The sequence below is a fragment of the Sarcophilus harrisii genome, chromosome X (assembly GCF_902635505.1).
Source record: "Sarcophilus harrisii chromosome X, mSarHar1.11, whole genome shotgun sequence".
Classification (NCBI taxonomy): domain Eukaryota; kingdom Metazoa; phylum Chordata; class Mammalia; order Dasyuromorphia; family Dasyuridae; genus Sarcophilus; species Sarcophilus harrisii.
Genome location: NC_045432.1, coordinates 58,237,680 through 58,257,011, shown reverse-complemented (window position 1 = coordinate 58,257,011; position 19,332 = coordinate 58,237,680). Strand labels below are relative to the sequence as shown.

The 19,332-nt window shown below is 35.2% G+C and overlaps 1 protein-coding gene across 5 annotated transcripts in view; it reads left to right on the top strand.

The window, feature by feature from the left end:
• Positions 1-19,332, top strand: part of BRWD3 (bromodomain and WD repeat domain containing 3) — a 125,137-nt gene that overhangs the window by 41,994 nt on the left and 63,811 nt on the right. For all 5 annotated transcript variants that reach the window (XM_031944752.1, XM_031944750.1, XM_023507027.2 and 2 more), the window contains 8 exons: positions 1,147-1,368; positions 3,584-3,684; positions 4,449-4,519; positions 7,098-7,198; positions 9,567-9,607; positions 11,763-11,867; positions 14,957-15,107; positions 19,054-19,188. In XM_031944752.1, coding sequence (XP_031800612.1) covers positions 1,147-1,368; positions 3,584-3,684; positions 4,449-4,519; positions 7,098-7,198; positions 9,567-9,607; positions 11,763-11,867; positions 14,957-15,107; positions 19,054-19,188 — 927 coding nt within the window. The remainder of the gene's footprint in view (positions 1-1,146; positions 1,369-3,583; positions 3,685-4,448; positions 4,520-7,097; positions 7,199-9,566; positions 9,608-11,762; positions 11,868-14,956; positions 15,108-19,053; positions 19,189-19,332) is intronic.

Sequence of the window (19,332 nt, the reverse complement as noted above, 5' to 3'; positions counted from 1 at the left end):
TATTTTTTGCTCTTGGTTCTGTTCATCGTATATTAGTTCAGAATAGTCCCCCTATATAAGTCCATACAGAATTTAGATGTCAAACAGATAAAAAGTTGTCAGGGGGGATATGTAAACAGAAGAGATTCATCAAGAGGTAATAGTCAGCTGAGACTTATAGGGAGTTAGGGAATCTAAAGGGGAGGTTTCTCTGCAGGCTGACTGGCAAGAGGCAGAGGGTGAATTTGGAGAGTAGTGAGGAGGCCAGTTGAGTGGAACATAGTTTGGGTGGTGAGGAGTGAGGGGTAATTAGCCTGGAAATAAGAGCTATTTAGAATTATAGTTTGAAAGTTGGAAAGGACTCTGGGCCATGCATTCACAGTCCTTTCAATGAAGAAACTGGAAGTATAGAGAAATTAAATGAGTTCTAAGGGTTGTACCTTGTCCAAATAAGTTACTGGGATTTGTATTCAGGTCTTCAATGCCAGAGTTTCTAACTTCCTGCCAAGTTTTGCTGAGCCAGATTAAAATGTCATTGGGAAATGTTTAACACCATAAATAAAAATACCATAAAATATAGTAATTCATGTTAATTTGTGGTTTTCTGAGTCAGTAGGCAGCCCTGATCCTATTATTGTTAATTTTGACCCACGATGTTCTACACCAGACCCAGATCTTTCTACCATACTGATTTCTAGTCTCTGAGTCTTCTCACTTCACTTGCTGTCATTTGATAAACATTTTCTCAGGTTTCTTTGTTTTCATTATTTCTTATAGCACAGTAATATTCGCTTCCATTTGTATGCTGTCATTATTAACTCAGTTAATCTCCAGGTGATGGAAACCTACTTCGTTGCTAGTTTTTGACTATGACAACAACAAAATGCTGCTCTAGATGTTGTGGGGGAGAAAGAGTGAAACTGTAATGCTTGGGGACTCCCAACATGATACGGTGGAAAGACACTGGCCTAGAATTAGTCATGTTGGCATCCCCTCACCAGGATTTACTAGAGGCCTATATAGTCAGTTTCTCATTCTGTAAAATAAGAATCCTATGTTACCTAACTCCTGAAAGTCTTGAGTGAGAAGTGCTTCAAGCCTAGAAATGGATGCAACTCTCCTCTTCTTAACTTCTATGATGTCATTTCTGTGTCCATGTAATTCCAGGGTTCTGATGACTGTTTGGTAAAAATCTGGTCTACTGATGACGGGCGCCTCCTCTCTACACTACGAGGACATTCAGCCGAAATTTCTGACATGGCCATCAACTATGAAAATACACTTCTTGCTGCTGGCAGCTGTGACAAAGTGATCAGAGTATGGTGCGTTCAAACCTGTGCGCCAGTTGCGGTCCTTCTGGGGCATTCAGCTTCTATTACTTCCTTACAGGTGAGAAAAAGAGAAAGAAAACTTCCCATCATCCCTATGTTTGGCTGTGGGAAGGGGAAGAACAAGAGCAAGGGGTGGGATATGGTCAGCAAGTGCTGCCCAGCTATTACTTCTTAAAGAGGAAGGGAAAAGGAAGGAAGAAATGCTGTGTTATCAAAGAGGTCCCTTTTTTTTTTTTGGAAAGGCTGACCCAGAAGTGTTTTTTGAAAAGGGTGCTTTTCAGCAGTTAGGGAAGATCAAAGATTTTAGTGCCTTGAACACTACAGAAAACCTTTGGAGGATAGAAACAGGTTTTGATTTGCTTCCGTATATGCAGGGCTTCAAGTTTGGTGAATAAGGTGTTGTTGCAAGCTCTTTGCTAAGTACTTTGGTGATGGAGACATTTGACTACCAACTTACCCTTTTTCACATGAGCTTGGTTGAAGTTGCAGTTTGATATCTAAGCTCCTAATGAAACTGGATCTCCTTGAAATGTTTGCCAGGGGAACACTTCTTCCACTTCTACTGACTGTCTTGGAGACTTCTCAGTGAGCTTTTTGGCCAAACCACTGAATCAGCTTGTACTTTTCTTTTGTGTTGTCAGCAGAAGGGCAGCGGGGAGCCTTTTGAAATGAACTCTTGGGCCACCATGCTCTGGATGGAGAACTTGGTGCATCTTTTCATCCTTCTGTTAATTTGAGCTCAACTAGGTATTTGTGGGACATCCCACCCCATGTATTCATGCAGAATTGGGCACATACTGGCTTTTATTGGCTTCTTGGGAATTAAAAGGTTTTTATATGGAAATAAAAAGAATCTGTGCATTTTTAATTTGGAAGATGAATAGTTACTGCCCTTTTCATTTCCCAATTGATGGGCACTTTCTTTTCTTTTTCCCTTTTAATCCCCCTTTCAGGATCAGGAAGTTTGTTTTGCATGTGGCTATTCATTCCTCAGTATTAAACTCCCTCTTAACCTCCCTGCTCTCTAGCCTTGCTTATTTCACTGTTGAGTTGGTTGTATTTCTCCACAAAACACTGTGTGTGTATTTAACCCCCTTTTGTCTGTTTCAGATAAATACGAGTCAAGTTTGTCCTTTTTCGCCAGCCATTTCTCCATTTGTTATACTTTGCTTCTCAAACTCCCCAATTAGGAAGAATAAGTTCTTCTCCCTGCTCGCTCCACCAGTATTTCTTTGAAACTCCCTTCTCCCTTTTCTCTTCATATTTTCCCAATAGAATTGTTCTCCCTCCAAGTCCTTTATTTCTCTTAATTCTGTCAGTACCTTTTGAAAACATTGAGGTTCTGGGGGGACACACACGTTTCTTCCCTCTCCATTAGATTGGCAATATTGCAACCTTATCGTAGCTCCTTCTAGTAAGTCAATGAATATACCTTTATGGATTTTTCTTGACTAATGTGTGAATTTCAGAATTTCTACTTAGCTTTGTTCTTTTCATCAGAGATGATAGGAAGTCATCTTTGAGGGTCTGTTCCTCCCCACACCCCCCCCTTGATGGGGGGCAAGGGGAGCAGACTATATAGGTAGGCTAAGATAAGTTCTTCATGCTTGTACATTCTGAATATTTTGTCCTTTGAAATATTGCATGTTGGAAGCGCAGACCCTTGTATGATTATCTGTATCTCTGGTCCCACTGGGAGATTATAGATTTGTTTGTACCAGCACTGGCTTTGCTGGTGCCCTCTTTTCCTCTTGCTTATAGGTTTCTGACTGACTTTTCCTATAATTCTAGAATGAAATGAATTAGTTATTTTAGTTTTTCCTTGGGTTTTGTGATTCTTATTTTAGGTATGGTTGAGATTTTATATTTTTTCTGCAGGATGTCTTTTAAAGCTTGTCCTACCTCTGTTCTGCCATCCATCTTGGCTTGAAGACTACTGAAATAAAAAAAAAAATAGATTTTTCATGGAGTTTTACATGTATATGATTTACCACATTGATACTGAGTTCTTTTTTAGTTTATTTTATTGTAAATGCAAATTGATAGTCTTCCTGTTTTTTTGTGGAACAAACCTGTTTTAAATTGAATTTGTTTAATTTCTTTACTGGTTTTCTTAATTTTTTCATAAACAAGTTACTGATTGATCCGTGTGAGAGCTAAACTTGGTACCATAGGTAACTTTTTAAAGTATATTGATTGAAATGAATAGTTATTTAAAGGTATGAAACAATGTAGGCTTGAAAATAATAATTTTGGGGTGCTTTCCTCTGTAGTTTTGCCCAGCAAGGAAAGGAACAACTCGTTACCTCACTTCAACTGGTGCTGATGGAACAATTTGCTTCTGGCAGTGGCATGTGAACACAATGAAATTCAAGTAAGCCAGGGTGGGCTTGAACAGCTTCCTCAAAAAAAAAAAAAAACATGCCACTTAAAAAAAAAAATGTTCGGCGTTGAGAGATTCTTTAGCTGAGACTGAAGGGGAGATACATTTATTGATTCAGTTTATCTATGTGGCAAGTTTTAGAATAAGACTCCTTGTCCCAGTATTGTTAAAAGAGATTATTTGCTGTGGTATACAGAATTCACCCATTTGGAATCATAGAGTAATTGTAATCAAATTGTTAAGTAACATGTCAAAGTGAATGCAATTCATTGTGGTGGCACAGTGGATAGAATCCTGGATCTGCTTGTCCAGTCAAGACCTATCCTCAGACATATTTTAGCTGTGTGACTTAATTCCATTTTCCTCTGTAAAATGGGGGTAATTATAGCACCTAACTTCCAGTGGTGGGGATCAAATGAGATAATTGTACAGCTCTGTTACAAACCTTTAAGTGGTATATAAATGTGAACTAGTATTATTATGATTATGGGTAATACTAATGGATTATAAGCCTTGAAAAGTACATTTGGAAATCTTCGTGAGAATCCCAACTACCATTTTCGTGGTGCATTTAACTAAAGCATTTCAATGCCAGACTTTGCATTGCATTTAGAGAATGACATCTTAAGACTTGAATATACTGCAGTAGAAGCCTTAGATCAGCCTTACATCAATGTGTTAAGCTCCTGGTTCAGTGAAAATTGTTCTCTTGAAAATTGTTAGAGGATAATGACAGCTAATTCTTGTGCTTTTAGGGACCGTCCACTGAAATTTACAGAAAGATCCAGGCCTGGGGTTCAAATTTCTTGTTCTTCCTTCAGTTCTGGTATGTATACATACAAATATTACAGTTGATCTTGTCTCACTAAACAGTTAAATTGTTATGGAAATTCCTGCACATATGGATTTCAGTTTTCCTCTTTGGTGATGGTAACAGAATTTATCTTTTGACACTTTCTGAGGTTTAATGAATGGATGCTTACCAAATCTAGGTATGACAGACCTTTGGGGACTAGAAGTGAAATAATGCCAGTTTAGGCTTTTAAACACAATTGCTATGCAAGACAGGGGAAAGAACATGAAGGATTAACCTAAAGAGGGTTCCCAAGCTTCATTTCTTATAACTTTTAGTCCACTTCCTGTTTACCAAACTTGACCAGGTAACAAATAGCAAATAAAAGTGTAGCTTCATTTATGTTTGATCTCTTACTCTCCACCTCCAAATTTTGGTTGGAGATGCAATTAAATATATAAGAATAGCATTTAGATTGGTGAAGATGGCATTTGGTTTGCCCTTGTTTGCCACTTTGACTCAATGTTAAGGTTATTTGTGTTTGTATTTATCCCCTTTTTAGACTGTAAGCCCCTTGAGGGCAGGGACCTGGTCTTAAGCAGCCTACTGAAGCATTCTAGCTTCCTGTGCTGTGCCTTCAAGTGCTTTTCCCCACCCATGCCTTGGAATGTGCTTCTCACATGCTTAACTTCCTTAAAAGCATTAATCAGATTCTATCTTTAATGGGGAAATTTTCCTATCTTCTTCCTATCTCCCCTCCCATTTCTATAAGAGTGCACACTCCTAGAAGACACCAACAGTTTTATTGTTTTATTGTCATGTGCTCTGTACACAGTAGGCATTTAATGTTTGTTGAATGAATGAGAAGTAACCAATTTACTCGGTAGTCTACTGATTTGGGAAATGACCATCTGATACTGAGAATTGATTGACAATGATGTGAACATGACACAGGTTTGATTTTACATCTTGAAATTGCATTCAGAAAGGCCCGAGTTCCAATCCCTACTCATTCTATTGATTAATTTCTTAACATGGGCAAGTCACTTAACCCTTTTCAGATTAATTTCCTTCATTTGTAAAAGGAAAATAATAGCTCATATCTCAAGGATTGTGAAGATCAAATGAGATGATGATACATTTAAAGTGTTTTCAAAATCTTAAAATTCCATTCAGAGCTAATCATCGGTGTGTTCTTATTTTTGGTAAACCATCTTGGCCCCTTCTAGGCATGTCTCCCAGTTGCAGACTTCTACATATATGCATGTGTACACATACACACTCTTTTATTCTTTGTGCAGTTCATTCAAAATTTCCCCATTGCTGCAATGAAAGTAGGAATGAGTCTTTTCCAAGCCTTCACATCCTCAGTTATTTCAATTCGATTTAACAAATATTTACTACAATGCTTACTGCAAGGTACTGAGCTAGATGAAAAACTTTGTGGTCCCTACCTCAGGGACTTTATAATGTAGTCTTCTGGGTGGGCAGTATCATGACACATAAATAAGTCTGATAGAATCAGAATGTTTTGCTAAACTGCAGTGTCTTCCCCTTCTAGTTCTTGTGGAAGACAAGTTAACATGTAGATAGGTGATAGACAGAATATGTAGCATCAAAAGGCTGCCACTTCAATTGAATTCCATATTAATTTATTTTTTGAATGGGAAATAGCTGCTTAAGAGTTCTTTATTATTTTATTATATTTTTATAGATATAGAAATTGTGTATAGACTGGGCTGTTTTTTTTTTTTGTTTTGTTTTGTTTTGTTTTGTTTTTTGTTTTGTTTTGTTTATAAAATTATCCTCTTGGGTATTTTCTTTTTGGGAGTTGTGAATGCATAAGTTATGTATAAGTTTATCTTCTAGCCCTAATTTTTTTCTGCAATATTGCATGTGTTTTATTTGGAAGAAATAAAACAAAGCATTTTGATTGGCCAAAAGCCCCAAGAGAGCTGGGTACAATATACATATTTTTGCACACCATCCAGTCTTGAGGTATTGCACACCTCAAGAGAACTGGAGATGTGTTGCGTAATGATAATGAGACATTATTGAGATATAATAATCCAAAATGAATCAAATCTCTGGGAAATTTGTTCAACTGGGTGGTGGGCCTTAAGTTCAGTTATTATTTAAAATCTTGCATGGCTATATTCAGTGAGCTTTAAAATATTGTTAGTATTACAAGCCTAATACCTACATAAGAAAAAGTTTCCATTGAGAGTCTTCTATGCAGTGGATATTTTTACAATAGAATTTAACTTATAATTAATTTCATGTATTGCTTTTACATAAATCTTAAGGAATTGACTTTGTTTTGGTTATGGCTGCTTTTTAAAGTTACTGTCTGTTTTCAGTGTGCTTTTTGTGTTTTTGGTTCTATAATTGATTTAGCTTTTTATATTGCTTTTGGGTTGTCAGTATTGTTTGGGTTTTAATATTCTTTTTGGTTTTGTTTCTTTAAAAATATTTTTTCTTTGACGGTAAGGGGAGAATCTTATATACCTTGATAGCATTTTACTCAAATTAGTATGTAGCATACTATCCTGAACGTTAATCTCAAAGATTTAAGTTCTTTTGGTCACCTTTCATTTTTCCCCCCCTCTAGGTGGCATGTTCATTGTTACAGGTAGCACTGACCATGTGATTAGAATATATTACTTGGGATCAGAGTCCCCTGAAAAAATTGCTGAGTTAGAGTCACATACGGTAAGAGTGAAATGAGAAATTTCAGTTTTCCTCCGTGCAGTTAGTTTCATTTCTTTTTCCTGTTTTTTTGTATCCTGTTTAATATATATATATATATGTCTGTGTTATATAATTTAGAGAGATTTTTTACCTTCACAAGGCCTCATTGTACAAATGAAGATAGTTTAGAGTACCATCTAGGCTTTAGTATCTCTGTAAATGTTAATGAGAAATTCTCCTTCAAGCTACATTGGAAGAAACGAAAACATACATGACTGTTTCTTTTAAAAACCACATTAAAATTTGTGAAAATCTTTTAAAAAAATAAGAAACCAAATTTAGTAGTTATCCTACTAGTTCCTTTAAAAATCTACTTGCTTAGTAGAAGACATAATATTAAGTATGTCTTAGAAAAAGTTTCTTTCATGGAATTGAGTTTGCTGATCTCAGTTGATTGTTTTCAGAAATTCATCAAAGACTTGATCGAAAGCAATCCCATTTAGTTATCAATAACAGTCTTTCACATAGGGAACAACTGCTTGCTTGGGGTGACAGCCACTGGTGACTGGCACCTTTCTCTCTCTGGCTATCTTCACTCCCCTGTGGCTTTTTCAGGAAATGTGGAGCCACTAGAGCACAGTTCTTGCCCTGTTCACCTTCCACACGTCACCTTCCCACAATCTAGATGCTTACTGGCTCTGGAACTTGGTGTGAGGGAATGCTGCTGCTGCTGTTGCTGCTTGAGAAGCCCTCTGTAACTGTATGCCTAACAAGCTCAGAAATTAAAAGTCCTCAGCTTTATGTTTCTGTATGTTTTCATTTCCAATCGGTATTGAAGCCTCTGGAATGGTATTTGTACATTAATAAAAGTTTGCCTGAAACATGGATTTAAAAAAATACATTTGGATACAGAATTTGATTCATGTTTCACAAGTTAGCTGCAGTATAGACCTCTGTCTTGAACCTTGGCCCCCATGATGTTGGGAAGGAATATTTGCACTTCTTGGTTCCTTAGGTTAAGAATCTATATTGAGACTGGTAACCCAGTCATGGGGTAGCCACTAATTGTGCAGCAGCAAAATCTTGAGACTTAGGTTATTAAACAGAATCCTCTGCCATCCCAAGTGGGTTAGGTTAGTGACTCATTTGTGCTGGGAGAGGCAAAAGATCCATTTTTAAATTTATACCTGTGCTGGGATTATGTTGAAGGATTGAGAGTGAAGAATTGAAGGTGGGTAATACAAGAAAGACTTGTGAAAAAAATAAATGGGCTTTGGGAAAGATGTAGAACAGCATAAATGAACATATTTTCATTTGTGGAAGAGCATAAATTAATGAAGAAAAGTCAGAGTAAACACACTCCCTGATCAAAGTCAGTGGCTATTATTTCGCAAAGAAGGCCAAATCCTGTACTGAAACATACCGTAAAGCGGTCTGGAACAGGATGAATCAGGGATGCTTCTGAATATCACAGAAATAATATAACAATACAATGTATTAACTTTTTTTTTTTAAGCTGAGGAAAAAAAAAAGACAAAATAGTCTGTATTTTTATTAAAAATTCAGCATAAGTGTAGTGTGCAAATTTACTAGTTGTGAAAAGACATGTAGTTTTGAAGTATCTTTTTAGTTGAATTTTTTTTTTTAAGTGACTGGAGTGTAAGGATAAAGTAAAGCAATTTTAAAAATTTAGACCTCGCTGCAAATCCATCACTCAGACACATACGCTTAAAAAAATGGTTAATCATTTTTTAAAATTTTATTGCACTTTTTTTCTTTCATTTTCCTCTCACTACCCAGAGAGCAATTTCTTATGACACAAAGAAGAAAAACAATGAGAGCTGCTTTGTTAATTTTTGGTTAATTATTTTTAAAATACATTCAAATAATGCCTGAAATGTAATACATACTAAATGTCAAATACTTCTGTTGCAGTATAATGAAACTGAAGGGTGTGACTCATTTGCCTACTAAAATAGAACATAAATTTATAGATTTTCATCTAAGCAGTTACATTTACATCTAGTTAATTTGTGGTGGCATATGAGCTTAGAATTGTGTTAGGAGAAAGATGATGTGTATAGTTCTCATCCTGAACTGCCCAGTTTACCTGGATTCTAGTTTACTGCTAAACAGAGAAAAAAAAAATCTTGGTTTTATTTGAGCTGTCTCAGGCTGATGCTGATAATCATTTAATTATTAATTTGCTGATTCAGGAAATGAAATATTCCACTTTTAATTTTAGGAATCCAGAATGAGTGAAGATTCCATTTATCAAAATTTTCTTCTCCGTTTTCCATATGAATATGAAAAGAGAAAGACCACACCTTGTATTTATTGCTTGAAAATTGAATTCTTTGTAATCAAGATGTTTTGTTTTATATCTTAGGACAAAGTTGTAGCAGTTCAGTTTTGTAACAATGGAGACAGGTAAGCTTATCGTCTAGATTTTAGTGTAATTTTGACCTGTCTCATACATCTGTTCAGTGGAGCGACAGCTTCTTTATTCTTTTAAAATCTGTTTAACTTTGCAGTTTAGTGCCTTTCCTTCTTCACCCACAGTACAAACACAATACCACTCAGCTCTCCTCCACCTTTCTGTGACTGCCATCTCATTCTCTTAGTCTTTGTGGCTAGACATGTGGAGGGTGTTTCTGTTCTCTCTCTTTAAGCACTGTCCTCCTGTGTGTTTTCCCATTGGACTTCTTAAACTTTTTCAGAAGGCTGCATACTTTGGTCTTCTTGCCTTTTGCCTTACTTGTTCCTTTGCCTTTCCCCACATGTCCAGACTGTTCTTGCATATGAGAGATTTAGAAAACCACAGGTCCACATTATGTAGATTATCGTGTATTTGTATTTATTTGAATCTGTTTTTGTTTTAACCCGGAGTTTTGCTGGCCTCATTAAGCAGGGAGTTTGACAGCTGGGTTGTAGTCCTTCTTATATACTCTCCTCCTTTGGCATTTTTCTGTTTGCCTCCTTGTGCTCTTATCTGTTGAAACATCTCTGTTCTTGGAGAGAGTTCTGACCTCAGTTGCTTGAAGACATTGATTGGGAGTATGCCTCTTTGTGTCCTCTCCCAGAATACTGTTAATCAAATGAGAGGGAAGAATTCAGTGCATTTTCCCACATCCATGGCTTGTACTAGGCAAATGGGTCCTGGGAAAGGCCAAAACCCTTTAATTGACTTTGAGTCTTATGTTGAAGACATTTATTTTTACACCTCATATTATTTGATAATATCTTATGTTAAAAAGGGAATATTGCAATGAGTTGTTTATCTCCTATAAATCTGAATAAGGCTGGTTATACAGTAAATATTCTTTATTTGCATAAATATGCATAAATCTTGCTGGAGCTCTAAATTAATATTCAGGACTGATCTGTTCTACTCATCCTAGCCATTTAAATCTGCCTATTAGGCGTTCCTTCCCTCCTTTAAAAGCCATCTTTTCTCCATTGATATTTCTCATCACTTTTTTTTTTTTACAATGCATTTCTGTTTCTTCCCAGAGAGCCACTTTTACAATAAAGAAGGGAGAAAAAAGTTTAGCAACACTAACCACCATTTTGATCAGATGTGGCTTGATGTGTAGCAGTTCACACTCAGAGGCTTCTACCTTTGCAGAATAATGGACAGAGCTACTTTCTTATACTTCTTTGAGGCCCAGATTGCTCATTATCATTTCTAATCATTGATTCCTGGCTTATTTCTTAAAAAGAAGGATAACAACTTTGTATTTTCATTGTTTAGTAACTGTACTTAGAGAAATTATATTCACATATGGAAAATAGTAAATCTCATATACGTAACACTTTTATCATTAATGGATTTAATTATGTTGTAAGTTTATACCCTCAGTATCTTGATCAGGTATGAAATTTTGCTGCCTAAAATGAGAATAAGCTCTATCATATTTTATGCATATTAATATTTTCATTGGTGGGGGTGAACCAAGGGGATTTAACATAGCAGCACTATAAATCTATGAAAGTACTGCTGGTTGCTCAGATAGAATACCTTATACTCTCATGTTTATTTGACACTAGTATGTGTGGAAAATGTATTTTAAAAAAATATATCAAGCATAGTTAATGTTTCTAGTGCATTTATAACATCGTTGCAGTGGTTTTCTAAGGCTGCAAACACTGTTTCCTGTAGTCTTTTTCTCATTGATGACTTTTCAATTAAGTTTAAATTCTCTAAAGTAATTTTAGTAGTCCCCCCCTTTTTTATGGAAAGGTTTTATGAAAATATAACACTTATTCTTTTGAAGTTACTTTATATATTTCTCACAAAATTCACAGAGGCACCTTATATGATAATTAGGATATTTGTTATCCCCATTCTATAAAAAAGTGAAACTTAGAGAAAGACTCCCGAAGTTCCCAAGGGCACTGATTCCACTTGTAATGCAACTGGGACTCACATTTGGAGATTTCATGACTATATCAAACCTCATTAGGAAACTGAAAGGTGGTTTGAAAATGATCTTTCAAATCTAGACAAGCTATGCAGCTACAAAGTAGTATTCTTCTTTATTAGAGAATAATGAGACATTTAAAAAAATTTTTTGTTCCATAGCTTGAAATTTGTTAGTGGAAGTAGAGATGGAACTGCAAAAATTTGGCAGTACCAGCAACAAGAATGGAAGAAAATGGTGCTTGATATGACGACTAAAGCAACAGGGTAAGACTCCAAGTTTGATTATATTGACATGGCTTACTGTCACTGAAAATGGTTTTGTGACCAGAGCTCATTTGACAACAACTTTTGGGAAAACGGGGAAAATGGGATGGCAGAAACTAGATGTAAACCAGCATCTTAAACAATGTTCCAATATAACATCAAAGTGGGTAGGTGATTTAAGCATAAAGGGTGATACCATAAATAAATTTGGAGGGTGAGGAATAGTTCACCTATCCATATCTCTGAATAAGGAAACAATTTATGACCAAATGAGAGAGAGTATTATAAGATGTAAAATAGATAAAAAGAGATTTTGCCAAAATAAAACAAATGAAACCAAAATTAAATAGAAAGGCAGAGAGCTAAGAGGAAGATTTTTTTGTAGCAAGTGTCTAATAAAGATTTCATTTCTGAAATATATAGGGAACTGAGTCAAATATATAAGAATACAAGTCATTCCCCACTTGGTAAAAGTTCAAAGGGTTTGAACAGGAAGTTTTCAGACAAAGTTATCAATAGTTGTGAAAAAAATGCTCTAAATCATTATAGATTAACCAACTTGGACATCACTTTACTCTATCAAATTGATTAAGGTGATAGAAAAGGAAATGCTAAATGTTGGTGGTATTGTGGGAAAATTGAAACACGAATGCACTATTCGTGGAGTCAGGAAAGTATTCCAACCATTTTGGAGAGCAATTTGGAACTATGCTCAAAGGATTCTGAAACTGTATATCCTTTGACACCCAGTAAAACCTTTACTATGCCAAAGTGGTTTTCTGTTTTCAAAAGGTAGAAAGGATCTATTTATATTAAAAAATATTTATAACAGTTGTTTTTGTGATGGTTAAGAATTAGAAAATGATATGATAGTTATCAATTGGGGAATGGCTGGACAAGTTGTGGTATATGATGGTAATGGAATATTATTATGCTGTAGGAAATGAGGAATTGGATGCTTTCAGCAACACCTGGAAAGACATGCATTGATAGAAAGGGAAGTGAATAGAACCAGGACAATGTTGTACACAGAAACTTAATATCATATGATGATCTACTGTGAATGAGTTGGGTATTCCCAACAATACAGTGGTCTAAGACAATTTCAAAGGACTTATGATTTAAAAAAAAATGCTATCCTCATCTAGAGAAAGAACTGGTGGAGTCTAAATGCATATCAAAGCATCCTATTCTTTATTTTTTCTTGGTTTTTTTTTTTTTTGTCTGTATGTTTCACATCATGACTAATGGAAATATGTTCTCATGATTCACATGTATAACCTATATCAAATTGTTTACCATTAGGGATGAAGGAAGGAAGGAAGAAAATGTAGAACTCAGAATTTTAAAAGATTGCAAAAAGAAAGTTTCAAAAAGTTAGAAAAGGAAATTGGTTAGGATAATGAGTTAAATAATGAGCGAAATCAAGAAATGCTTTACCTTATTTTTGTTAAATTAAGGTGGAACGAACTTGGAAATCATTTGAATTTATTGTAGGTGCCACACAACTTTCTTGGTTGAGTTAGCATTCAGTCATGCAGTAATTGATGTTTTGCTCCTGGCACACTCAAAACAGTGAACCATAGCCGATTTATAGTCAGGTTATATTCCACTGTGACCTATGATCTTTCTTGGTTATTCTCCCTTACACATTTCCTTACTTTATCAGAGTCTAAACATTCATTTTCTATCTTGTTTCTTTAGAGTTTATTTTTGTTTCCTGGCTATCTTATAGATGCCACTATTGAATGTTGGACATTTAACATTAGACAAGATTATCGTTCACGTGCTTCAGGATGTCAGTAACCTCACTTGGCTTACCACCTTCTCATTTAAAGAGTATGCTCTCTATTTCATCACCTGAGTCACTGATAGTAATATTTAATAATGACCTCTTTGGGATTGTAAATCCCCCTTGAATGGCATTTTAGATGTGACCCCAAAGCCTATTCTAAACCTATTAACCAAATCGGGCCATAATCACAAAGCTATTATATATTAAAGTCAGAAATCTTAGTAAATTTGATATACACTATATACTATACCCTTTCATTTGTAATGCCTCACATTTTATAGAAGGAAATGAAATGCAATGGAACAAAATTTCTTATTCACATATGCTAGTAGCTAATATTGTTTTGTTTTGTGCATTTCATGGTATTTGAAAAAGGAAATAATGAACATAGTTATTAGATTACAGCTTTTTAAGTTTGAGGCATGCATTTCTCCCTTTTCTATAATTATGTATTTTCTAACTATCGTGAGTTTAAAAAAATGTTAGCTTCCTAAGTTCTGTCATGGTTTATGAATTTCATTTTCTTTTACTAAGTTTACAGGGTTATGAATATTTTATTATTTTACTTTCAGATTTTGGAATAGAGTTTTATTTTGACATAACAGGATATTTCCTAAGAAACAAAGAGCACCTTCCTCCATGCATATATGCATGCTGATATTTATTAATACTCTGCTTTCAGAATGAAAGAATTTTAGACTTCCAATATCATCATCGTATTGCCATAGCTAGGATCCTCTATTCATTTCCTCCCTTCTCTAAAATTCCTCTAAAATTTAATTTATTAACAGAAAAAGAAAGGTCTTTAACTTTGATAGTATAGTGTTAACATTGACTTTTGTATTTCACTAGTATTTTGTTTGTTCTTAGTATTGCCTTTATTTACACGGTTGCAATAATTCTATATATTCTTTTTTATCTGTTTTCTTCACTCTGAACATTTCATTAAATTTTCCCCATGTTATTCTGAATTCTTCATATTTATCATCCCATTGCCTTTCTACACCACAACTTGGTTAGCTACTTATCTATTCTTATGTACATATTTTGTTATCAGAACTGTTCCTGCTATAAATATTTTTATAGTCTTATTTGAATTCTCTGAATTTCAAAACTGTATTAACCATTTATTAACTTATATAAGTCTAAATTGTTTTCCAGAACAGCTGAACAAATCTATACCTCCCATCAGCGTGGGCTTTTATTGTACATGCCTTTCCATAGGCCTTTTATCATGAGTTGCTAATTTTTTTTAAACCATCATTGCCAACTTTATTCATTGTTTTTTGTTCAGGCACAACTTACCCAATGAAGACAAAGTCAGTAAATTAAAAGTGACTATGGTGGCTTGGGACCGTTATGATGCCACTGTCATTACAGCAGTGAACAATTTTCTCTTGAAAGTATGGAATTCCAGCACAGGGCAGCTTCTTCATAATCTGACTGTGAGTATTATTATCCTTTTGGAATAGTTGAATATTGTCATGATTCAAGTAAGGCTTCTTTTCTTGAATTCAATTCATTCCTGCACAGCATAAGAATGACCCTCACTGTTAGTTTTTGATCTCTGAGGCAATTTGTTTTGCTTTCCTGATCCCCTCAAAAGGGAGATCTTGTCTAATATTTGAAGGTGGATCACACCTTCTGTCAGGTGTGCTTTTTAATCGATGACCCTCTCAAAACCAGTGAAAAGTTATGGTGCTTTCTGGAGGACATAGTGCTTTCCAAGGTTTTAATATCCAGAATTGTTTATAGCCCTTTCTTCCCCTCTTCCTAATTCAGCATATATAATTAGTCTCTTGGTCTGATATACCAATTAGGATATTGCTATAAATTCTATGTCAGAGTCTTTCAAACTACTCAAGATATTTTGCATGATTGAGAATAGGGTTGGCAGCAGGATGCTTTTCTCTGGGTTAGATCATACTCTTGAGTGGAGAGCTTTTGAGCTTTGCTTCTTAGCTGCTTAATTCCAATAACTTTAACTTAGAATCAAAGACTTTTAGAGTTGAAAGGCATCTTGGGAGATGGATCTCTTTTCAACTGGCTCCCTTTACAGACTTGGAAAGTTATCCACAGTAGCCAAGTCTAGAATGGAACCTGCACCTCCCAGTTCCTGCTCCTGAGGGTGGACCATCCTCCTGGTTCCTACATTAAACGGCCTTAGCTTTTTAGGATTCTAAGGAAGGATACCATTCTGGGATCCATTGTGTATTTCCCATATGTCTTTGAATGTTTTATTTACTGAAGTTCATGAGCTTGGTGCATGTCTTTTTCCTTATTTGGTTTCTGTAAATTTTGCTAAAGAGCAAGAATAATTTCTTTGAACAGTAGGTACAGATTAGGATTTGGTTTTGTTGACTCTGTTTCTGTCAAGAGTTTTGTTTTTCTTTTCACTTCGTATGTAGTATCTTTAAGAAAAATACTCAGCTTCTGTTTAATATCATCCTTACTCCTTCAGAGATGTTAGTATACCAAAGATTCAAGTGGCTGAAATATGAGAGAAGGGAGGAAATGAATAGAGGATCCTAGCTATGGCAATACGATGATGATATTGGAAGTCTAAAATTCTTTCATTCTGAAAGCAGAGTATTAATAAATATCAGCATTTGTCTTCCCCTTACTAAGAAACCTTTTACCCTTCCTTTATCCCAAAGCACCTGCAATAATCTTGTGTATAAATAACCCATCACCAAAAACCTCATTTGCAAATACAAGTTAGTTGCCTCATTTTTTAAGTTGTAAAAAAAAAGAGAGAGAGAAAAAGAAAGAAAGAAATTGTACTCCCAAATTTACAAAATAGGCTTTCCATTAAATTGCAGTTTGGTCTTGTAACTTAAAAGTGTTTTGAAGTTCCCTTTCATCAAAACCAGGCTTTTGCCTGCTATGAATGATTACCCTTTTCTATTTTTTACCTCCAAGTAAATATTTTCTCAACCCCCCTCCCCAGTGTATTACATTTTATTTTTTTACACATTTATCATCTGTTCCTCCCAGTAACCTCTCCCACTTTGAACAATTTTAAAAATTAATAAGGCTCCCATAACAAATAGGCGTAGTTTTGTGAAACAAAGCCCCAAATGTGGCCTCATCCAAAAATGAATGTCTCATTTTACATTTAACGTTCATCCCCTTTCTGGCAGATGATAGAAGACATATTTCTGTCCTTCAGTTTTATTCCTCTGGTACCATGATTCGTGATTGTATTTATCAGAGTTCTAAAGTTTTAAAAAGTAGTTTTTCTTTATTATTGAATTATTTTATGAGATATACTAGTTCTGCTCACTTAAGTTTGCATCACTTCATAAAATTCTTTCCAGTTTCCTTTGAAATTGGTCAGTCTCATCATTTCTTAAGGTTTATATCCCATTATACTTATATGCTATAATTTAAGTCATCCTGCAATAGTTGGACTCCTTTTAGTTTTTTGCTTTTTTGACTATTACAGAAAGAAGTGTCATAAATATTTTTGTACATATGGACCCTTTTTCTTTTTTCTTTGCTTTCTTTGAGGTATGAACCTGGTAATGGTGTGGTCAAAGATTATAGACAGTTTAGGCACTTTGTGGGTATAGTTGCAAGATGCTTTCCAGATTAGCTGGATTGTTGGCATTCTACCAGAGCTGTATTAGTGTGCCTGTTTGCACACAATCCCTTTAATGTTTGTCATTTTCCCCTTTTGTCATCTTTGCTAATTTGTGATGAATATCAGATAGAATCAGACTTGTTTAAGTACACATTTTTCTAGTTAGTTGTGATTCAAAACATTTTTTTCTATGTGGTTAATAGCTTGCATTTCTTCCTTTGAAAACTGTCTTTTCACAGTTTTTAACTATTTCAGATTGACTTTTGAAATGTTTTTTTCATAGCTGTGGTGTGTCACATAGGCAGAATTATGTTAATATGTATAGTATTATGTACTCCATGCTATATCCAAATTCTTTTGTTAATTGTTATTTTATTATATTAATGCATTTCTAGTAATTGACCATTTGAAGAACTAGATATGGCAAAACCAAGATGCTTATTCTGTATCAGCTTAAGAGAAATGAGGTGTCTTCATGTTATGGCTTTGTACATCTTTTTACCACTAAGATCCATTATCTTTTTTGGAAAAGGGGATGATTTAGATGGTTTTGAAAATTTGGGAATGTTTCTGACTTGGATTTGGGGGAACTAGTTGAGGAAGGTAGAAGGTAAAAGCTGCTAAGTGCTTTTGTGGTAGGTCAATTCTGACTTTTCCCTCCTTTTATTCTTCCAGTGTATATGTGTGAAGCAGCACATTAATTATTGTCCTAATTTGATCAAATCGTAGAGAAATCGTTTTGGGACACTTGTTAGGACTTAAGTCTAGTTTGTTATTTGGAACCCATTATTGTGATATTCATCAAAAAGAGATTTTAGTTATGTGTTTCCATTCAGTATTTCCATACATGTTCACACTGCATGCTTCTATAGTGGACTATTCTTATAAGTAGTGACAGTGATACTAGCTCAGTTAGCATGATATGGTGGAAAGAGCAATGTATTTCAAATCGAAAAAGACCCGAATTCAATTCCCTCTCTGAATCTGGGCTTCAGTCACTGCTTCTTTGTATACACTTGATGAGACTTTTTTCTATTTTTTTTCCTCTTCTCTTGTCTTGTCTTTTCTGTGAAATAGGACTGTGGAAGAATATTCTATGAACCAGGAAGTATTAGGGAAAAGTACTCCATTTCTGTTATTTCGTTATTGGAAGTATTACAAGTTGACCAAAATAGTTATTAGGCAACTGTAGATGTTTGGAGGAGGTTTATGTAACAGTCTTCCCTAAAGAAGGTACTTGGGATGCCCTGCCCTTCCCCTTTGCCTTTGGAGCCACCAGTTATAAATGTTGCTTTTGGCCAGAAAGGGAATAATAAAATAAATAGCAGTATCTAATGGATATGTTGTAGTGATATTCACTGATATTTTTTTTTCTTTTTGAGTTATTGGTGAAAACATGCAGCTGCTTGTGTAAAAATGTAGATGAAAGTATGGTTTTGTCTGCGTGCCCATGGTCACTCAAAGACCTTTGTTCAATTTTCTGAGGCCCTGCAAACAGTGAGGCTGGGAAACATCAGCTCCACTGTTCAAAGACTTCTCTTCATGAGCTCTGGTTATTTGGATTGTCTGATTTCTTCATTTCAATTTGATATTCTGAGTTTTGATGATCCTCCTTAAAAGTTGCTGACATGTAAAAGGTCCCTGTGGTTTTTATTAGTATGTAAGTGTAAAATGAGCATGTGTGCATTGCCTCATCGCAGTTGCCAGTTTACTGTGCGTACTACGAATGTATCTCTTCCTGGGCCTTTGGTGGAAGACAAAAAGCAGATGGTAATATTTCTCCTTAAACCCTGTTTGTACCATAGGGACACGATGATGAAGTGTTCGTTTTGGAAGCACATCCGTTTGACCAAAGGATCATGCTTTCTGCAGGTCATGATGGGAACGTTTTTATTTGGGATCTTGACCGAGGAACCAAAATTCGAAATTATTTTAACATGGTAAGAGAAGCTTGGGTTGTTTAACATTAGAGCTGAGTTTTAAATCACCTTAGTGTCCTTATTTCTCTTATCATGCATATAATAAAAGGGCTATTGAAGATGACATGGTAATAATGTGTCCACATTTCCAAATGACCTATGGGC